Raw genomic sequence first — 21744 nt, 5'->3', positions numbered from 1 at the left:
TTTCCCATAAAGTCTCTATTAACTTTTGTTACTTATGCACCCCACCATGGATATAAAAGACTTCATTAGAGAGGTTTACAATGCCAGTAACATCATGACTAGGTCAGGTTACCTCAGTGCAAGAGGTGAAGTGAGAAATACTGATGCTGTGCGGATGTGTCATAGTTACATGATCACTAGCATTATTTAAGAAAAGGGAAAACCCAACTTTGTTCATTCTCTGAATATTACCTGCTATGTGATTGCCCTGACAATTTGTCAGATTTTTCTTTTTCTGTTGTTAGGATTGTATTTGAATCAAGGAAATGGTGATAATGCTCCTAAAAATGTGTGTGCATGCAGATATGCAAGACTCTAGTAGCATGTATTTATGATGCTGTCTGGCCTAAAGCTCTAGTCCTGGAGAATGAGAAATGTTCATCACAAAGTGAAGTTTATTTTGCCAAAAAATAAGCAGTGTGTTTTATTGCCTGGGATGTCACTGGGAAGGGGCAAAGCAAGGAAGCAGTTTCTAAATACACTAGGTTTCTGCAGGTTTCCGTGGGTACTGAAAACTCTCCAGGCTTGCTTTCAACAAGTGATCTTTAGAATTACACTGCAGACATTCTTCAGTTTTGTAAAAGCAGGGAAGAGAGAGCAAAGTGAGAATGTAAGCCAAGAAATAAATACATTTCACAGGATCCATGGATGATTTTTTTAGTCTATAGGCATTATAACAGTCAGATTTTCCAGATTCAGTGGATGATTTCAGAGTGTCTTAAGTAGGAGCACTCTGAAGGGAATTATCATCTCCTGAGGCATGATTCTCCTCTGGTTTTGACCACATACACACAGTGGTTTCTAACACAGGTCTCTGTTACATGTCAGTCTCTATCAAACAAAATACATGTGAGATGGATGACAATGGCCAGGCTTTAAGTTGGGTCATTTATAGCACTGAGCAGTTCTTGATGCAAAAGTAACTATATACATAAATTTAAGACATGTTCTCTTTTGTGTCTGTAAAGTTTCTTTTAACAAAGAAGTTTTTCACAATAGATTGGTAAACTCAACCAACTCCTTTTTGCTAGAGTAATCTTGCATTGCTGACTTTGAAGAAAATTTCTGTATTGACCACTGTAGATCAACTGCAGAAGGAGGTAGTTAATCCTCAGGACACCAACGTATGATACAATTATTTTACCAAAATCACTTGCAGATTTTCCAGACATGCCCATGAAATATTGGTTTTCAACTTCTGTTTTGACCTTATAACTGGTTTTCTTGAAAATAAAGTCTAGTGTGAAGGTGCCCTGAGTGAATATTGCTTTAACAATATCAAATAAAAATGAATCTTTCATATGGGAAAGACTGCTGTCATCCTTCAAGGAGGAAAGCTTTATTAGGCTGTGGTTCTCAGGAGCTTCCTCTGTCACTGGTGAATCTGACAGTTATATTTTGTGATGAATTTTTGTCTGAGTCAGCAAAAAGATCTCAAAGTTATGTGATTGTGTTCTGAGGAGCAGGAAAGCTTGTATTGTTATGGGGTATAATGAAGTAAGGAAAAGCTACTTGACTTTTGTGTTGTTTTTTTCCTGGTAGAGATGATGAAGTTGTCTTTTTAAATGACTCGTAGAAAAGAATTTTATGTATTTGAAATGTGGTTTTTTATGATCACCAATGATGAAATTAAGTTACTGAGAGGGGAATTAAAATAGAGTTTATAGAAGAGGAGCACACAGAGGATGATCATCCAGTTGTCACAGTATTTTGCTGGAAGATGTGAAGTAGGTGGCAATTTGTAGACAAAACCAGTGGGCTTGTTGTCTGAATCTGACAGTTAAAAGTAGATCATGCAAACCAGGCATGTTCAGCTGGTGCCTGTTAGGAATCAGTGTTACATACACTACATTGCATCAAATGTAGTGCAGCTTTAAGTGTGAGTTTACTGTCACTTTCCAAGGAACAGCAATGTAAAAGGACAAACTGACAGAAAATTTAATCTGTCAATTCTTTGCGTGATCTCACATTTTACTGTCTAGTGTTCCTTTTTGTCACCCCTGGATTACATTCCTTATAGGTCACAGGACAGGCAGGGGGCTTTCTGCAGTTGTGCAGGTGATGATAGTGTGGCTGCACATGCAGAAAAAATGGAATCTGTTGTAGTTACATCTGATGTGCCTAAAATTTGCTGTACCGTTGGGCAACTCTTAATTTCCCACATCTGGTTGGACACAAGTTCAGCAGAGAAGTCTTGGCTCTGGTGCTTCTATCTTGGGTACTTGGACAGGTAGTGTTAGGACAAGGGGTAATGAACTGAAACAGGGTAGATTTAGAGTAGCTGTTAGGAAGAACTTTTGACTGTCAGAGTGGTGAGACACTGGAAGAGGTTGCCCAGAGAAGCTGTGGATGCCCCAGCCCTGTCAGTATTCAAGGCCAGGCTGGATGGGGCCCTCAGTGGAAGGTGTCCCTGCCCTGGCAGGGGGTTTGGATCTAGGGGATCTTTAAGGTCCCCACCGAGCCAAACCGTTCAAGGATTCTGTTACACATTGTTGCCCTGTTACCTGTGGAACACATCCTTGCATTGAGGGAACTTGGGTGAGTGCAGCTGCATCAATGTGAGACTCCCAGCTTGGTTGGATGAGGAACCAGGATCTGGAAAGCAGTCCATAAAGGCAGAATATGCTGAATTTTTCTTTCATCTGAATCCTGTCAGAATATTTTCTAGCTTTACAGATTGATTTCCTGCTTGCTTAATAATATGGATTATATGGAATGTGTTTTACTATAACTTGGCTTCATCATGAAGTTATTTGACTATGAGTTCTCAAAAATTTCAGACCTGTTTGGAATGGTAGCCCTTAATTATTGGTCTGTGAGTTAATGGCATCAAGAACCTTCAAGATTTTTATTCATAGTAATTACAGGAGTTGTTATAAACATATATCATATCTTTTAATCATTCTGAATTTCTGTTTTAGTGTATTCTAGGACTTTAATTAGTGAGAATTAGCTGCAGGGCGCCAAAGTCATTGAGGTAGAATCCAATTTCCACAACCTTTTTATTTAAGAGAGGACAATCCTGAGAAGTCTGTGTTTTATTTTTTGGATTATTTTCAGTGTTAGCTAATGGGCCAGGATATCTGTGTTATTATTGCTCTTATAAAATTGTTTCTAGACATCTCATGTTTTGGCTTGCCTCAATCTGAAAATGGGCTTAAGTGCCTGAAAATTGTTTGAGAAATTTAAAACTGTAATGAGGAAAAATCACCTTGGGGTATGTGGTAGAAGTCAGTGGGATTCCTTGTTCATACTATTTTTGAAGTGTCAAGGGAAAGAGTTACCTGGAAGTTCTTGCAGAAGTTGGGGATAGTCTTTTGAAGAGGATACACTGCAGAAGCACACTGGATTTAATACTTGATTTGCCATTTGCCTTTTTTTTTTCTTTTGAAGTGAGGGTCATTGAGATTAAAAATGAATTAAAAAAGGCTGATTTACAATTCTGGAATTTTATGTAAGTGGGATAGGAATAGTTCTTAGTTGATTTAATCTGACCACAAGTGTTGGTTAGCAGAAGGGACGTGGTGGATTTGTTGCAACAGTGTGGAAAAAAAAAATCCTAACTGGAGACAAGTATACTCTTAAAAAAACCTTCTTTGTTGTCTTGGCAAATGTACATGGGCTGTAACATGCTTGTGTTCCAAGAGGGGTTTTGAGAAAGTGACCTGATTGCTCATTTCCATGATTTTAGAGTTTGTTTCTACTCCTTCCTCCTCTGGCTGATTTCATACTATCTTTAAATACTAACACATGTCAGTTTATGTGCTGAATCTTCTGTTTATTCCTGATGAAGGTGCTTGATACTGTTCTGATGCTATAACAGAGTAGTGCTGTTTAGGCCACAGCAATCCCTGATTCCGCTGATGAAAATTGCTCCTTGATGCCCAGTTTGTAACTGCTTGAATATTTGAAGAGCAGTGATAGATTTTCTTTTTCTGGCTCAGTGTTGGTCAGTGCTCTCCCTAATGTAGCATCACAACATCTTCTGCTCCTTGATTTTTATCCTGCTTTAAAGGAAAGAAAGGCTACCACCAGGGTATACAGGTTGAGATCCTGCTTCTGGTGATACCCAAATCATTGTCACTGCACTGGTTTTATATTCCAGAGCTGCCATCTCTGAAGGGTCCAAATGCTTTATGGAAATGTCATGAGCATTCTATGATTCTTTTTCTTACTTGATGAGATTCTTATATAGGCATTTTTTTTTCCCATCGACTATATTACATGTGTGTTACCTTGTGTTTATGTTAGCAAATGTGAAGTAGATATTTAATTTTGAGTTGCCAGGTGGATTAGCCTTATGGAATAGATAGGTTGCTAAAAGGCCCTTTTTTATATATAGGTAGGATAAACCTATAGGGTTTGAAGAGTGGAGCAGTGAGTAGAGATCTATGTCTTTGAACTTTAGGCTCTTTCAGGTCTCCTGGCCCACATTTTTGGCCCCCGAAGGTAACACTGTGGTATTTGAAAAGCAGTCCAGAAAGCATAGGATTTGCTTGGTCTGTCTGGTGTGAATCTTTTGCTAGAGGTATTCATTCTGTCATGTTTTGGATTAACTGGATTGTTTGAGTTTCTGTTCCATGAGTAGATAGACGAAGGGTGTGTTTAAAACACAGCTGAAATGAAGTAAATATCCATTAAAAATGAAGTTACACTGAGGTATGACAATGCTTCCTCTGCAGAAGAATGAGATGAGAAAATGTTCCTTGTTTGGTGGAAAGTTGATGCCGAGAGAGCCAAGCACATTTTGTAGAATTTGTTTTGAGATGTTACACAGAATGTAATCTTACTCTGAATAGGTTTGCTGAAATGAAGTTAGGGAAAAAATGCCTGCTCTGTGCATGGTGATGTGCTAAAGTTGAAATTGGAACTTAGGAGAATGGTTCCTGTATTCTAAAATACTTGCATTGATTTCACAACCTGAGAGCCCATGTTGAAATAACGTCAAATGCTGAAGTAAGATTTAGAAATATCACCTGGGCTCTGTAAGATCTGTATTGTTGTTATTCATAGCCTTCTCACCTATGGTTTAAAATGGTGGTTTTTTTCCTGTAAGTTTTCCTTGTGCTGTCATGTATGTAAATGAGGAATGTCTTCCAGAATCTCTAAGATGGCTTTTGCAGCTAACTTCCAGGTTTTTTGAGCAAAACCTTCTTGGTTATACTTCTGTTAGCTTATTGTCCAGTGTTATTTAATCTATGTGGATGTATTAAGTAATTGTCTTGAATTTTTCTGTAATTACTATTTTTGTTTAGTACATGTATATGGCCTTTTAGAAAATATTGAAGCTGAAGTAAAGATATTACAAGAAAAGCACGGTTTTAAAAGAGCAATTTTAGGTGTAAGTCAAGTATGCAAGCCTTAAAATTGCAGCATTGATCTTTACTTGTGCCACTTAATTTTACCATCCTCTTTATATTATTAATATATTGCATCTTAATATTATGCCATATTATTTCATGACACATGAACTCCAAAGCCCCTACCTTTTTAAATGTCCATGAACTGGATAAGCAGCTGCTCTGTACTTCGCTTTCTTCTTTTTGCATAACATGTGTTCTCTTACTGTGCTCTGCTTAATCCTGCTCTGAAGGCAGAATGGATATATTTCTTTGTGAAATTACTGTAATAGTTATCAGTAGGCTTGTGAGACCCTCAGAGATAATGTCTGCTGCTCACTCCACACCTAAATCGTAGGTGGATCATTGCACTTGATTTAGAGACAGGAAGTGGAAAGATGGGAGGGCGAATGATTTGCCAAAATAACAGATTTGCCCCAAAAGCAGTGGCAGAGCTGCAAAAAGAAGCCAAATCTCTAGTAGTTCTGTTACATCATGGTGGTAAACAATGTTTCTCTTTTCAAAGTCTTACTGTCATGCTTACCTTTTCTTGATGGCAGTCCCACATTGGTGTGCCCCATCCTGTAATGATTCTGCACCGAAGTGGCTGCTCCATGTTAGTTGGAAACCTTCCGCTGGTTGGGCTTTCTGGTCAGTGGTTAGGTCATGGGGAGGCCAGGCCCCTCTTACCCACCTTCTCACAGCAGTTTTCTCAGTCATTGGTGCAGGTTTACCTTTCCATCTGAGGTGTGCTGCCTTCTCCCCTCAGGCTGCAGGAACAAGAGCACCACAAACTGATTAGTTCACCCTTGTGACCTATATTGAATATTGCTTGTTGTTACAAGTATTTTACTATGCCTCAGGGAGAGGAAATGGATATTTCTTATTTTATGGCTGGAGAATTGGTGCCTATGAGCAAGATGAAAATTTGTGTTTGGTGTGGATGTCCATTGAGCTCTTTAAGAGCTTTTTTAAAAATTAAAATAGCAGCACTGCATTCATCTTTGTATTTTTAAAGTAGTGCTGTAAGTGACGTAATTGCAGCCCTGAGTACTCAGCATTTTGGGTACATCTGACCCAAATGTGTCAGAATAGGCAGCCAGAAAATGTGCCAAATATAATTATTGATCACCTATTTTAAAAAAACTTTTGTAGAAAGGGCTTGATCCTATTTTGCAAGGTAGGGTTCAACTGCCTAAATGGTCACGGCTTTCTTTTCATGCACTCTGCGACTCACGCATGTTTTGGCACTTGTAACAAACAGAGCAAGGATCTTATAATCTGTCTGACTAGTTTCACATATTTTTGTGGAGCATTCCATCCAGTGTGCTGTAGAAAACCACATATGTATGTGTGTATATATATATATATACACACACACACACACATATATTTATGATATTTGCATTTTAAAAATGTACAGTACCAGTATTTATGCTTGGGATTGCCCTGTCTCACTTGCAGCCTTGTTGAACTTCGTGAAATTCCCACAGGCCCATCTCTCCAGCCTGTCAGGTCCCTCTGGATGGCATCCCTTCCCTCCAGGGCATCCTCCACTTGGTGTCTTTGGGAACTTGCTGAGGGTGCCCTCAATCCCACTGTCCATTTTCCTGACACAGGTGTTAAACAGCACCAGTCCCAGTACTAAGGCCTGAGGAATCCCACTTGTCACTGGTCTCCACTTGGACATTGAGCCATTGACCACAACTCTCTGAGTGCAACCATCCAGCCAATTCTTTATCCACCAAGAAGAAGGAACAAATACACACACATATACAGGCCTTTGGTGTTTGGGCCAATTTGAGAGCAACAGCAGGTTGTCATCTTCTGTAAAGCAGCACTAGCATAGCACTTGTGATGAGTAGAGATGCTTCAGGGATACTTGCAGATGGTAAAGAAGTTGTGAGGCCCAAGGAGTTTAAGGACTTGTAAAAAAAAAATCACATTTTAAAAAATCTGAGCATTAGAGTAGGCACCAATGATAGGGTGAACTCTCAGAGTTAGGAGGAGGAATTAATTGCCCCTTTCAATGACCTTAGCTGTTAGATTGGCTCAGCTTTGTGATAGAACTGCACTGTTGTCAAAATCAAATGAAAAACCATTTGACACACTATCTGAAATATTTTTATAAAGTTTCAGCTTGGGGCATGCATGAGATAGATGAAATTTCACAACATTTTCACCAGTTGAACTGAAGGTGTAAAATGCAACTTAGAAGATGCTAGGTAGCCTTAGTTATGTGTAGTGTTTGTTTTCCTCAGTATAAATGTCACCAGAAGTCCCCAGAGGGAGCACTTTTGAGTATCCAAGTTTCATGGTGCAAAGACAGAAATCCTGCAGTGTTCTTCTGAGGTTAACTATCCAGTGGGAAAAATTCCCAGATAAATTCTGAAAATTAACTATTTTCTAGTAGTTTATGATTTAATGCTACAAAACCAGTGGCTTTTTTTTTTCCCCCAGATAAAAACTAGCATTGCCTGTGATTTTTGGACTATTTAAAGTATGTTTGTGATACTGGTAACACCCCTGTGGATTTTGACATGGAACTGTGGCTTTTTAAATACAGCATCACAAGCTTTTCCATATGCACATTTGATATTGAATTATGGTTATGCTGGTGATGATGGAATACAGATTTCAGGATAAGAAAGGTGACAAAGATTTTCACACATGGATAATTTTATGCACGATAAGGAGATTTTCTGTGAGTAATCCTGTTGATTGTAATAGGACTATTCACAGCTCAGTATGAGTGTAAATCTTGGTGGAGTCAGGCCCTGCACTGGCATGTGTTCAGCAACATGGAGCACTCAGAAATAACTGTGCAACAAGTCATAAGAGTGTATCATATGTTACCTTTTAGAATGTGTTGATTTTATGATCTGTTAACCTTTTCATGATGATTTATGTTTGATTGCTTTCTTTTTGCAAGTCAACACATTCTAAATGATTCTTAAAAATACTTGTGTGTTAATTTAAAAATCGTTCTTTTAGCTGAGTGTTATTTTTCTGAGTAGGGATAAGAGAGAATTTTATTTAATGTTCTTTATTTAGAACCATTAAGTAGGGTATTATTCTTTACTCTCTAGGCTTCTGTGGTATGCTAAAAATTGAACCTTTGATACTGTGAAAGCTAGCTGTGTTTCCTTTTGTATTGGACTGTATCCATATTTTAATAGTGCAACTAAATATATTTTCTGATATGATGAGAATAGTCAGCATTTTTCATGGTTTGATAGGGGTTTAAAGTGGATGTTAGGAACCTGTTCAGTTCTAATTTTTCTCTTCCTTTTGGAGGGGCTTGCATTGGTGGTGGTTTCATTCATGGAAACGCTTAAACATTAGTAGTTTTAAATATGCTATTAGGCCCTGTTGCTATCTCTTTCTTCATTAGCATCAGGAATTGTAGAATTATTAGTGATTTTACACTTCATTTTAGGAGGAAGGCATTTGAGAATGTAGATAGCCATTTTTCCCATGGTCTGAATTTGGCATAGCCTTTGGGTACGTGTGGGTGGCAGCTCTGAGTTGTTCCTCTGTGTGTGCACATGGCCTTTGTGGGGCAGTTTCACAATGCACTTTGATCTGATCCAGCCACTGACCACTCCTGGAGAAACTGTCCTGTTCCCTGCTCCTGCTTCCTCACTGCCCATCTCCGTATCCTCCACCTGCTCTGTCCCACTGACCCGAATGAAACCTCCTGGCTTTTCTGTGGGAGTGTTTCTGTCCAGCTCCCTTCTCAGCTGCAGAATTCTGTGCTCAACCCAGAGCAGGACACAAGGTCTGAGGGGGGAGAGGTGCAGACCACTTCCCTTTGGGCAGGTACCGCCTCTATTGGATTGTTTCTCGCAGTATCATTGGGAATTGGGTAATTTAACAAAACACACCAAATGTCCCACTGGAATGGCCTATCAGTTGTAGTTGATTTTTTAGAAGTTTGGCTATTTAAAAAGGTTTTGCTTATCATGCCAGTAAACTGCTCTGATTATAAAGGGGTTGACTTTTTAATTCAGAATAACCTTTCCAAGGTGAATTACACTATTCTACTAAACAGGGAAGGAAAAAAATTCTGTACTAGAATGAGAATGCTTATTTAGGGAGTTTTATAGATTTATGTACACTATATTAATTTAAGCTTACAGTTTAGCACAAATAATTATAGCATGACCAAAGAGATGAGCCCTAAGAAGCTGAAGTGTTTCCCCAGATTGCCTTTTGAAAAGTTTATTCTGTGTGCATTTTGCACAAGTAACCTTTGTATGTTCTGTAGTTTGAGCTCTGCATGTACTCCTTCTTCCAAAAGCTCTTGAAGCGAGGATGTGGGAGGAATGCTCAGGTACATGTTCTGTAGCTTCAGATATTTGCTCATCAGGGATTTTGTCTTGTCTTTAATGAAAACACACTTCCCAAAATGTGGAGCTAAAATACGTCATCAGGCTACTCCCAGTGTAAGGTTACCTTGAAACCATTTAATACCTTGGGCTGAACACAGTGTCAGCTTTTGTGAGGGGAATCTTGGAGGTAGTTTTCAGCAGAACAGTATCAGATTGCTAAGGGCAAATTAGAATTGCTGTTGTGCATCCTGGCTCTTGTGTTTGGGTTGTTATATCTTAGAAAACATGGTCAAAGAGAGCTTATTGCTAGAGGGAAAGTCATATTTCTGTCTCAAGTCTTTGCTACAGTCCTTCAGAAGGTGCTCAGGTTTAAGCCAGAAGAATAGTTTAACAACTTTAACAATAGAAGAATATTTTAACAACTTTCCTTTCATGTTTCCCTTAGCCTTCTTTCCTTCCTTTTTGCCTTGCAAAAGTAGGGAGAAGATAGTATAGGAGACAGGGTGGAGTGGGTTATGGATATAGAAAGCAGCTAATCCTGCTTTTTAACACTTAAAAGGAGTGGTAGAAGTTCTGGAACAACAAAGACTTTTCGCAGGACAATGTTTACAAATACTAAAAGTCCATCTTACTTTAGAAGAAAAAGCAAAAACATTAATTCTGTTCTACAAATAGATACTAAACCGCAGATGATTTTCATTTTTTTGTCTCTGCTGTTAATCCTTAAACGTGTTTTCTTTTCTCCTCTGTCATAAGTAGTCTTTTAAATCCTACAGAATTCATTTTTCTGCACATATGGATTTTATTTTTAAAGTGAACCCAATTAGTATCTCTACGTACTTGCTTATTAAATTAAATAATGCCTTACTTCATGCTTAAGAAAAGAAGGGAGAGATAGAATAACTGTTACCTTTAATCAAAGTGGAGAGCAAGAGCTGCACCAGGTGTTAAAACTCTGATGGCTTACAAATTTTGTTGCTTTCCTTTAGGGTCTCTGTTCACATCTACCTCGTAGCAGCCACCATCCCAGCAGACTTTTTGAATCAATGACTGTTTTTTCTTGATGGTATTTTTATTTTTGATTCTGAATTGAAATGTTGTCATGCTTTTCATGCAGCACGTTTTCATTGAAGTGGTTGTTTCTTTAATTAGGAATATTGCCTTTACTGCTCAGCTCTCCAGGTCAGTGCAGAAGTCTTTGGAAAAGCTGATGTCAGGGCTGCTGAAATGAATGGTTGTGAAGTGCAGCCGGAGGCTCTGGCGGAGCAGCGGTTTCTGAGTGAAGCGATGTGCTTCGCTGGCTGGGGATGTGCTGCAGGCAGCTGGGGAGCGCCCTGGGAAAAGAGGAGGTGCTGGCAGGCTCCTGTGAGACCTCTTCTGGGCAGTCTTTCCCCTTCCTCTCTCTCCTCCCCAGGGAGCTCTGCCTGTAGATGTCTCTTGTGAGATGCTTTGCCTACAGTAAATGCATGGAGTACCTCTATCAAGCAAAACGTATTCTTGAAAGGTTTTGTTGACAGCTCTTTTTCTGTCAGTTTATAGTTTTCTGTCAGTTTATATACTATATACTCTAAGAAAAATCAAGATATTACTTGGTGAAGCTTAATAGAACTTCTGAAATTCCATGAAAAACATCAATAGTGATAACAATGTCTTATGCCAAGAAATTTGCTTGTGTGTGTGTATGTGGTTTGCATTTTTGTAGCTTCTCTAGAGATAATCTCTAAGTAAGTTGATCTTTATTTCACAAATGCATCTTGCACTTAAAAATATATTTAATCTTTGCAGGTTGGTAAAGTGTTCTTGTTTGAATGCTTTTGACTAACATTTCTTTATCACACTGTCATTCTTCCAAGAACACTTCTCATCTTCAATTTAAATGATAGGATTCCTTTTATGTGAGTCGAAAGGTGTCACTTGACAAATTACAAGTGTTTTACTGAATTAATTGCATTTGGGATGCTTCTTGCTTGGATTAATAGCCTGTTTTTGTTTGTGGTTCTTTGTTTTAAAACATTACCTCTTTGTTTTAAAACATCACCTGGAAGTCATGTAACTTATATTGTTTTTCATCACTTCTCATATGCAGCCTAACACTATAAGTTCTCACTATTTTTCTTTGAAAAGCCAGTTGTTTGAAAGCCTGATTAATAAGCAGTGCACTTACTGCAGCACTTCTGATATGACTCAAGATCATGGCTGGAAGACAACTTGAGGGCTCTCAGTTGCATGACCCTGCTAAACCTGCTAGTCAGGGTGAGAAAGAAACTTTCCATATCCGTTGCAGCTGTGGGAGCCAACCAGACCCGTGAATACCAGCCCACAGCTGGCCTGTCCTCTGGGAAGCTGCTGTATCTCGCCAGCCTGTCCCAAGGTTTGGCATGTCAGGAGTCTTCCTGCCTCTGCTGGTGAGAGCAGCAGGCTCTTCTGTGTGGTTAACTCAGCTTCTTAGCCTGCCTAAGTTCCTGCCAGGAAGTAGCTTTAAATCCAGGATTTCCGCAATTCCTACCTAATTTCAGAGTGATGTGGCAGTATCGTCCTCCATGTGATACAACCTTCTGTGCTGTTCTTGCCAGTGGCATGAGCAGACAGATTAGGGCCACCATGTTCTCACACTTGATGCTGTTTGTTCTCCCTTGAATGTGTTTCAGCATCTTGAGTTCTTGTATTCTCATACCTGTCCACGTCATTCCTTTGGAGAATCTGCAGTGACCTGATGCTGTCATATTTCTGTAGTGTGGAACAAAAGCATAGTGAATGACAGTCTGTGTGAGATGTACCCTGAGCTCAGATAAAGGCTGAAATGAGTAGATACATTTGTTTTATTTTCCTTGAAGTCTGTCTTTCAAGCTGGATATTTAGAATGCTCTACCAAAATAACCAGTTTCAGCTTTAGGACTTTTGCACCCTCTTTTACCAAATCTTAAGAATTTCACTTCTATCTCACCTTTCTCCCTTGGCACAGGATATTCTAAACCAAAAAGATGATAAATTAATCCTCACTTTCTTCTTTTATGATGTTGTTGCAAGATGTCTGGGAGATCTGCATTGGTGGGAAGAATACAGCCTTAGTGCTGTGCCAGGTTTTGTTTGTTTGTTTGTGTTATTGCTGAGAAACTATCAGTTTGGTTTCCCAGTTACCTATGAAAAATACTTCATGGATTATATAATGTCTGCAAGTGGCTGTATGGCATATCAGACCTACATTTTCCCTTGAAGACATCTCATTCTCTTACTCTAAATGGATTAATTTGAGAGGCAGTTTGTCACATAGCACTACCTGAGCTCACTCAAGGCATTAAGAAATTGTTGTCTGTATTTGAAGACAGATACTGAGAAAATCAAAAGCATTATTTCAAACTTGTGTTAGAATTGCAGGAGAACAAAAAAGGACAAATCACAAACATAAATGTGCTGAACAGAATTTTTCCATGTTCTTCTCCTGTCATGAGTGGTTTTAGTCCCTAAAATGGTCTTGTTATGTAGGAAGGAAGAATGCTAAAAAGATTGATGACACTGTCATATATAAAGACATGTAGCTTGGTGACTCTGTCCTCCTGATTTCCAGCAGAGCAAGGCTTACTAAAAATAATAAAAAAAGTATTTGCCTGAAAAGCCTCTTCCTTTGGTGTGCTTCTTAAGTATTTGAAACTGAGAGAGGTCAGACCATCCTGGCTGTCAGCCTTTCTATGATGTATTCGGAAGTTTAGATTAGAACCTCTTACGGTACAGAGTAGGGACTAATGTTCTTTCACTTTTGAGTTATAAGACATGACTTGCCATCAGGATGTGTGAATTGGCTTTTTTACTTTATTTGTTGTGGTGTGTGGTGAGGTTGTTTTTTTTTTTTTAAAGAAGTTGAGTTAATTTTACTTTCAGTATCTTAAGAACCAATAGTAATATTTGAAACAAAGGACAATGTAGGAGAAACTCATGAGAGTTTTCAGCTGGTGGTTCCAATTCTACAAAGTAATCTAGGATCTCACCCAAAAAGAAACCACTGTTTATTTTGTAAACTCGATGTAGTTTGATATAAAGAAAACTTCACAAATGTTTAGATACACTGAGAGTTTTTGAAATATATTCCTGGAGAAGAAAATTATTTAGAAAGTGATCAAATGGATGAAACTGAAAATGGAAATTTACACACTTGATGTACATTTGTTTGATGGAGTGTTTTTGCATGTTGGCAGCCTGTTAGACTGGCAGGGGGCTGTTGTGGTGCAATTCTGCTGTGATGGCCCTGCTGGTTTTAGGCAGAGACCCGATTTCTGTGGACATAACCTGCAGAGAGACCTGATTTCTTTGGTTATGAATAGTCATTGTGAGCTGCAGGGAAGGCAGCGTAGCCTCTGACTTGAGACTTGAATGGAGCTGGGTCCTTTCTCCATGCTGCACTGTCAGGGGGATGGAATTTGAAGCTGCTGTGTAGCAATGTACCCACATCACACCTGTATCCTAACTCTGAGTGCATCAAAACCAAAGGTGCTGCTGCTGCTGTTGTGATGCTGCCCAAGGTCCCACGTGGTGCTCTGGCTGGGCCTGCTGTGTGCTGTCCAACTGCCCTGTGCCTCTGCTCCCACCCTGTGTCTGCTGTGGCCTGTGTGTGTATTGCCTCTGCTCTCTGGCTGTGGGAACATAGAGGGATGGAGGAAGGATGTCTGTCTGTCTGTCTCTCTGTCTGTTGGTATGTCTGTCTCAAGGAGCACTGAGGAGTGGGTAGTAGGGATTATGGGCCTGGGGAATAGGGTGAAGGAGACTGACTGCTCTGATTGGACATCCAGTGTGCCAAGGAGGAGTCCTAGAACTATCTTGCATATATATTGATTAGTAGAATGAGAAGATGCTGCCACTTCCAGCTTCACAAAAGCCTCCTGCTCTGTGCTAAAAACTAATTAATAATGTCATATACTTGTTGGAATATTGTGAACTGTATTGCTTTTCATGTTTGGAATTTATATTTCTTCACTAATGCTCCTGCTCCTGTTTTATGAACAGCTTCAACCTCTATAGTTTTTATTTGATGTATAGCTTTAGCTACAAAGTTGCATTTTCATAGAATCACAGAATAGTTTGGGTTGGAAGAGACTTTAAAGGCCATCCAGTCCAACCCCCAGCAATGAGCAGGGACATCTTCACTTAAATTGGTTTGCTCAGTCCCATCCAACCTGGCCTTGAATGTTTTCCTGGAGGGGGTGTACACCACCTCTCTGGGCACCTTGTGCCAGTGTTTCAGCACCCTCACTGTAGCAATATTCTTCCTTGTATATAGTCTAAATTGACCATCTCTGGGTTCAAAACCATTACCTGTTGTCCTGTTTCAACAGGCTCTGCTAAAAAGTTCTTTCTCCACCTTAAAAGCTCCCTTTTAAGTAGTGAAAGGCTGCAATCAGGTTTCCCCAGAGCCTTCTTTTTCTCTCATCCTGTTGGCATAGCAGAGATGTTCTTAGCCCTTTGATAATTTTCCTTTTCTCCCCTGGACTTGCTCGAGCATATCCATGTCCTTTTTATGTTGTGGCCCCAGAGCTGGATCTAACACTGCAGGTGGGGTCGCAGGAGAGTGGAGTGGAGGGGCACAATCACCTCCCCCAACTGCTGCTTTGGATGCAGCCCAGGTTTCTCTCACTTGTGGATATTAAGGTGTTCCAGGAGCGACAGTGCCCTGGGGTAACAGCGGTGGAAGGGCACTGGAAGGACAAGGAAGTAGGGAGAACAGGACCAGTATGAAAGAGGTGTCTGTAAAAGACAGTCAAAATGGAAAAAGAGAACAGAGCAAAGAGGGCATACAGAAAAAAAATAAAAGTTTTCTAAGGAATGAGAAGGAAGAATTAGCCCTCATTTAATTACCATACTTTTGCCAGAAGTCAGGAGCATGATTTGAAACCTTTTATTGGAAAGTGTTCAGTTGTGTGCACACAGATGTGCAAAAGGAGAGTCTTTTGACATTCCTTGAAGATACCCAACTCTTGGTTCTTGCTCAGTATCAATTTTAGGACTGCATGTGTGTTTGTTGAGTACTGACTTGAGTTCGTATAAAATGTATTTAAGTAAAAAATTTTAAGCAAGCGCACCAATTGTAGATGTTTACTATTAAAACTTTCTTTGTAGGTAATTGCACTTAAGAATGAACATTGAAGACAAGCTGGGAGGATTATTTCTTAAATGTGGTGGCATAGACCAGATGCAGTCATCCAGGGCTATGGTAGGGATGGGTGCAGTATCTGACCAGTCTGGAGTATCGAGAGAACGGCAAGAGGCAGTGCTTCAAGATCGGACTATGCCGCACCAAGAAATTCTTGCAACAGATGAAGTGTTACAGGAAAGTGAACTTCGACAGCAAGAGATGATTTCACATGATGAACTCATGGTCCATGAGGAGACGGTAAAAAATGATGATGAAATGGATGCACAAGATAGACTTCCTCAAGGGCTGCAGTATGCTGTTAATGTCCCTGTAAGCAATTTCTTTGTGAAATATTGGAGAGATTACTAGGAAGCTTGATCTGGTAGTCTAATCCTACTCTGGCAAGAATCTATTAATTGCTTGTTTGGATTTTGATTATCAAAATATTTATGTCATTTGCCTCTGGCTGTGGATAAATTTTGCCAATTAAGTATAATCTTTAAGTATCTGTTTTATAAATATTTTATAAGCAGGCTGTTACCATAGAACTAAAGTGTTAAAATGTGCTCCTTTAAGGATATTTAATGTTCAGGGGTAACTGCAAAGCGGAATAAATAGCGTTATTAGAAGGTGCATAGTGTTTATGCTGTTCATAGTACTGTTTAGTTGCTTTTGCTATAGGAAGCATCTTGTATGTTTTTAAGGTATGTGGACGCTTAGCAATTGCATTCACACTGCAGGTTGGACTGTGACACTTCATACATGACCATAAATATGCCCCTCCACGGAATCTCATAGAAGGCATACCTTGGCTTTCCCAGAGAGCATAGAGATGACTTCCTTTGGAAAACAGAGCATCTGTCTGTAATGCAGCACACCATCACTGTTACCCTTCAAACATAAAGGACAGTCACCAGGACTATAAAAGTAGAGAGCCTTACACATGAAGAATAATCTTCAGAAACACAGCACTGTTAAAACACTACTCTGTTAGCTGTAGATCAGGTGGCTCAGGTGTTAGAAAAATGTGAGAGTATCATGGTCTTCATTAAAGTTCACATTAGATTGAGATTTTTTTTAATTTTTTTTTTTTCAAAAACTTCATTGGAACTGGTCTTTTTTTTTTCTCTTAAAAATACTTCTGTATTAAATATATAATAAACTATTCCGTTAAATCTTATATTGACAACAGCACGGACTAAAGTAAAATAGGTATGAAAAACTGAATGGTTTTACAGATGGAAGTGATTTTAATATATGAACTGATCTCAAAATCACCACAGGTCAGGAAAAAAGACCTTGGGAGATGAATGAAAGGATACATCAAAATGTTACTGAGGAAATTAACTGTGCCCTTTTTATTTAAGATACATATTAATTCTTTCACTTAAATTTCTGAAAGATTGAAGCCAGAAGATAATTCCCTTAGGAAAAGGTTTTCTGTTTCAGCAGTTTGTCATCTTCTAAAATTGAAAAATTGCTTTTCTGTAGTGAGAACCTTACCTGAAACTGGCACTTGGTATCTTAACAGATCAGTGTAAAGCAAGAAATTACCTTTACTGATGCATCTGAACAACAGAAACGAGACAAAAAACAAATACGAGAGCCAGTAGATTTGCAGAAAAAGAAGAAAAGAAAACAGCGTTCACCAGCAAAAGTAAGACATTGATTTGGCAAAACCAAGATTAAAAGGACCTGAAGATTTGGTTGACTATGACTAATTTCATTAGCATTTGAACTAGTTAGGCTGGAAATTGTTTGTTTGCTCAGTAAAGATGCAGTTCTGAAGTTCACCAGAGACCCAAAACAAAACTGATATAACAGTGTTTTTCTTTGAACTCCTTTTAGCAACATGAACTCTTGACATATTTTAACATCTGTCTCTCCAGGCAGTTCTCTCTCCAAATATTTTTTTTAAATTATGAGTCAGTAGCTTTGTAGACCATTTATAAATCATTACTCTGTATCTATCTAATAATAGTTGTGCTTTTCTGTGAGCCTGATAATTTTACATGCTTCACGCATAGTAGTGAAAAGTTTTTAAAAAGAAAACTAAAATGGTAGTTTTGAAAATTCTAAAAAGCTTACTAATATATATAAAATAATTTACTGGTAGGGAAAATTCCTGTGGTCATAATCATCTTCATATATGTATTTATTTATATCAAAAGGTTCTTACCCTAGCTGCTGGTTTGTTACTTAAAAATTTGTTTTGTAGATCCATTCATGAGGACTATGTATCCCTGTATGTCTGAAAACAATTTTCTTCTGTTGAGAAGCACTTCAGATAAAAGCAGAATCATTTCACCTCATGAGGTAGCAGTGTTACATCTTCTAGTAATTCCCCAAATCAGTATTAATCTTCAGACTTAAAATAGAACATGTGCAGGCTGCTCTGATAGAAGTAAATCAGTCATATGTTATCACACAGCAGCATTAAAATAAGCCTACTCAGAAATCAACCCAGACTGTTTGTACATTAAAGGAAAACTCACCGTAATACAAAGAAAATCTCCCAAACCTCGTTTTTGTTGCCCTGGGAGCAGGACCTTCCAGTCCTCCTCAAAGCAATGTCAAATAAGGTTGCACCTGTAGTATTCTTGGAAAGCTGAGAAATTGCTTCAGATTGGGTGTGGAAGCAAGTTCCAAATGCTGTACATTTTTTTGTCACTTCTCCCTGTGAGAGAAAAAGGAGATCTAGGTTGAGTACATCCAGAGATCACTTCCATGGAAACATGGCAAGGTAGAAGAGGTGTGTGCTCCTCTTTCTACAGACGTGTACTTGCATGCTTCCTTTTTATCTCCCAGTCTGCCAGGATTAGTCTTTTGAGATGACAAAAGATTGAAAAATGATCAGGAGAATTGTTAAATAGGTTCTTTTTCAGTCTCTCTTCCCCTTTTTCAGACCTGTCAGAGTAGAAAGGCAGAGTAGAAAAAAGCCTAAGGACTGACCTAGGTGAGAACCTACTGCAGTTTCAGTATTTCCAGAGTAGTGGGGTTGATTTTCCATCCAAACAAGCAGCTGGAACTCTGACAAATGGAAGTCAGTTAACATTCTGAAACGTTCTAAATTCTGTTTTCTATCAGTGCAGTAGTCAGGTAAGGAAGAAGTCATCAGGTGTCATGACTCCTGTCTCCTGTTCCCTCTCCCACGCAGACACACACACGTGCACACACGGACACACACGCACGCGCACACACTCACACGCACAAGCTTTTTTGTTGCTTTGGTTAGGGAAGCTGCTCTGACAAAGCTAACTCTCATCATTTAAGAGGGTGGTAGATTAAGTAGAAGAGCCCAGGTTTAGAATAACCATGAAATTAAGTGTATTTTCTGCACAATTATTTTAAAATTTCAATATAATATCTGAAAAGCATTTCATAACATGTATTTAAATTTGTTTTAAAGACGCAGTCGGCTTCATCAGCTGGGTAATGTTACAGAACAGAGTCTTTACAATTGTCTCTCTCTGTGACTGGAGCTGTAACACACCAATCTTACAAACGTATGAATGTGCTTGTCCTTCAGAGTGAATGCACAAGAATTTGTTAGTCTGAGACTTTCACCCTTGTTTTGACGCAGGAGAATTAAAAATTAAGTAGATCCTACAGTATTTGCTGCTATTTCAGAGATACTGCTTCAGTTATTGACTCTCTCTTTCTCATCACTGTCATTATCATAAAACCTAAAACGCTGTAGCTAATCAAACTGCAGATGTGTTTTCCCAGCATACTTTTATTTTTTTTTAATAAGAAGGGACTAAACTGTATTATTTAAGATTCCTTAAGCTCTTCTTTATAGTTGTGTTTGCAGTTAAGCAAGATTTTATAAATGTAATTTGTTTACTGATTTGCTTATTCTCTTGCCAGAGATAGTAGAGATTTTGGGTTTTGGTTTAGTTTTCTATTTTTATTCTTTTTGACAAATTAGAGAAAACCTGTGATTAGCTTTATTGAATAAAGTAGATGTGGTGCATTTTTAAAATTTAAGTTTTTTAAATTTTATATGAAAATAGCGGCTTTGTTTGACAGCAAAGCAATTGAGTATGGCAAGTTGAAGTCATCAAGGAGATGCTTTAATATGTATATTAAGTGAGCAATACTTTATTGAGTGAAAAACCTGAAAGGGGAGAAGAATAATACTGTTCTCTTGGTTGTTTGGCTTTGGGATTTTGGTTTTTTAAATACAATTTTACCTTTGAGACTACTGGTTTTATATAGATGTAGATAATATATATGACTATTCTGGCTAAGCTTTAATGACTTTTAGCAAACATTTAGAGTTGTGATTTGATATAAAGAATTTAACCATTCGCTTTTTCTTTAAAATACGATTGTCCATGGTTTAGTGCCCAGGAGTCGTTTGATTACTTTGCATCCTTTCCAACAGACGGACAAAATAAACAGTAGTGTATAAAGTGACTCAGCTGTGCCTAGGGAAGCTCTAAGCTGATTTTCCATGAGCTGCCTTTGTCTCCGTCCTGTTGAAATATTTCTTAATGCACAACGAGACACAAGTTGGATTGGACTGCAATTGGAAATGTGTTTTAGAAGCTTAACGCATAGTTTTGTAGAAATCAGCATTGTTTTACCTGAAATATTTACATTTTCTGCATCGAAAAAATTAATGTTTTTTTTTTTTGTAGTTAATAAGACATCTTTAGAGGGTAGTGTGAGAACAAATTTTACTCTTTTTAAAATAGATCCTTACAATAAATGAGGATGGATCACTTGGTCTGAAAACCCACAAATCTCATGTTTGTGAGCATTGCAATGCTGCCTTTAGAACCAACTACCATTTACAGAGACATGTCTTCATTCATACAGGTACTGCTTGACTTCAAATTTGTCTTTTCTACTATATAAAGAGTTGTTTACTTATGTTAAAAATGTTTTCAGCTCTATGCGAATTTCAGTTTTAAGAGTGTAGCTAACTTGGCATCTAAGCTTAGAGATTCCATGCACCAAAGTGTCAAAAGAATATCAGAAAAAAAAATATCAACATATATTTAATAAACTGAAGAGCTAACTGTTTACAAGGTTTCTTTTCTTTCTTTATCAGAAAGTAATGGGTTGACTTGTAGCCTAAGTGCCAAAAATTGACCCCTTTGTAAAATGTGCTGCGGCTGCTTATTTGCCTGATGAGGTATCTCTGTGTTTGGAGAAGTGAAAAAGGTACTTACTGTTATAATAGCTTGCCAGTATCCTGAATGCAGTCTATGCCAGCATCCTGATTGATCTTGCACTTGAGGAAATTACAGCCATTCCAGATCACTCTTCTGTGCTAGTCTTAATGTGACTCTTAGGATCATGGAGAGAGCTCTGCAGTTCATGTACCTAGTAAGGCAAATGTTTTTTGGTATCAGGGTATTTTTGGAATTCGCTCAGATGCTGGTGTTTTTAATAGACATTTTAATATTCCTCGAAAATAGTTATCAGAAACAACAGTGTGTAGTTATTAACTTATGGATGTGGAATTATATTGTTCAAGGTGAAAAACCATTTCAGTGCAGTCAGTGCGACATGCGTTTCATACAGAAGTACCTGCTACAGAGGCATGAGAAGATTCATACTGGTGAGTATAGTGCCTTGAGTATCTTTACTGGCGTGCTTAAAAACTGTTTCCCCACTCAGGCAAGGTTTCTGGTAATAAATATGCAGCCAAAAACCCTGTCGTAGTTTGTTTTAATTTAAAACATGTTACAAAGTTATAAAGCTTTTTAAAAGAAATTAGTTTTGTGCTTTCAACTTGTTCCACTTTCCTTTGGCTGTAAAATGAGTGTGAAGTCCAGTAAGCGGATCTGAAAGTAGTTTTCTATAAATAACCCCAGAGCAGCAAATCCTGAAGTTTGTACATTCATAAAAGTCAAAGTTCGTTAAGCAGTTTTGTCTTTTGTTGTATCAAGTTAAT

General features: G+C 38.4%; 1 protein-coding gene across 4 annotated transcripts in view; it reads left to right on the top strand.

Moving 5' to 3' along the window:
• ZNF148 (zinc finger protein 148) overlaps nt 1–21744 on the top strand; it is a 42096-nt gene that overhangs the window by 4960 nt on the left and 15392 nt on the right. For 2 of the 4 annotated variants that reach the window (XM_036386596.2, XM_036386595.1), the window contains exons 2-5: nt 15818–16163; nt 17365–17490; nt 20537–20660; nt 21325–21408. In XM_036386596.2, coding sequence (XP_036242489.1) covers nt 15834–16163; nt 17365–17490; nt 20537–20660; nt 21325–21408 — 664 coding nt within the window. In that variant the 5' untranslated portion in view covers nt 15818–15833. The remainder of the gene's footprint in view (nt 1–15817; nt 16164–17364; nt 17491–20536; nt 20661–21324; nt 21409–21744) is intronic. The other 2 variants (XM_036386598.1, XM_036386597.2) reach the window with 2 other exon arrangements.

Source organism: Molothrus ater, chromosome 7 (assembly GCF_012460135.2).
Source record: "Molothrus ater isolate BHLD 08-10-18 breed brown headed cowbird chromosome 7, BPBGC_Mater_1.1, whole genome shotgun sequence".
Lineage (NCBI taxonomy): Eukaryota > Metazoa > Chordata > Aves > Passeriformes > Icteridae > Molothrus > Molothrus ater.
The sequence above is the reverse complement of the archived record's forward strand: the minus strand, read 5'-3'. Positions and strand labels throughout refer to the sequence as shown.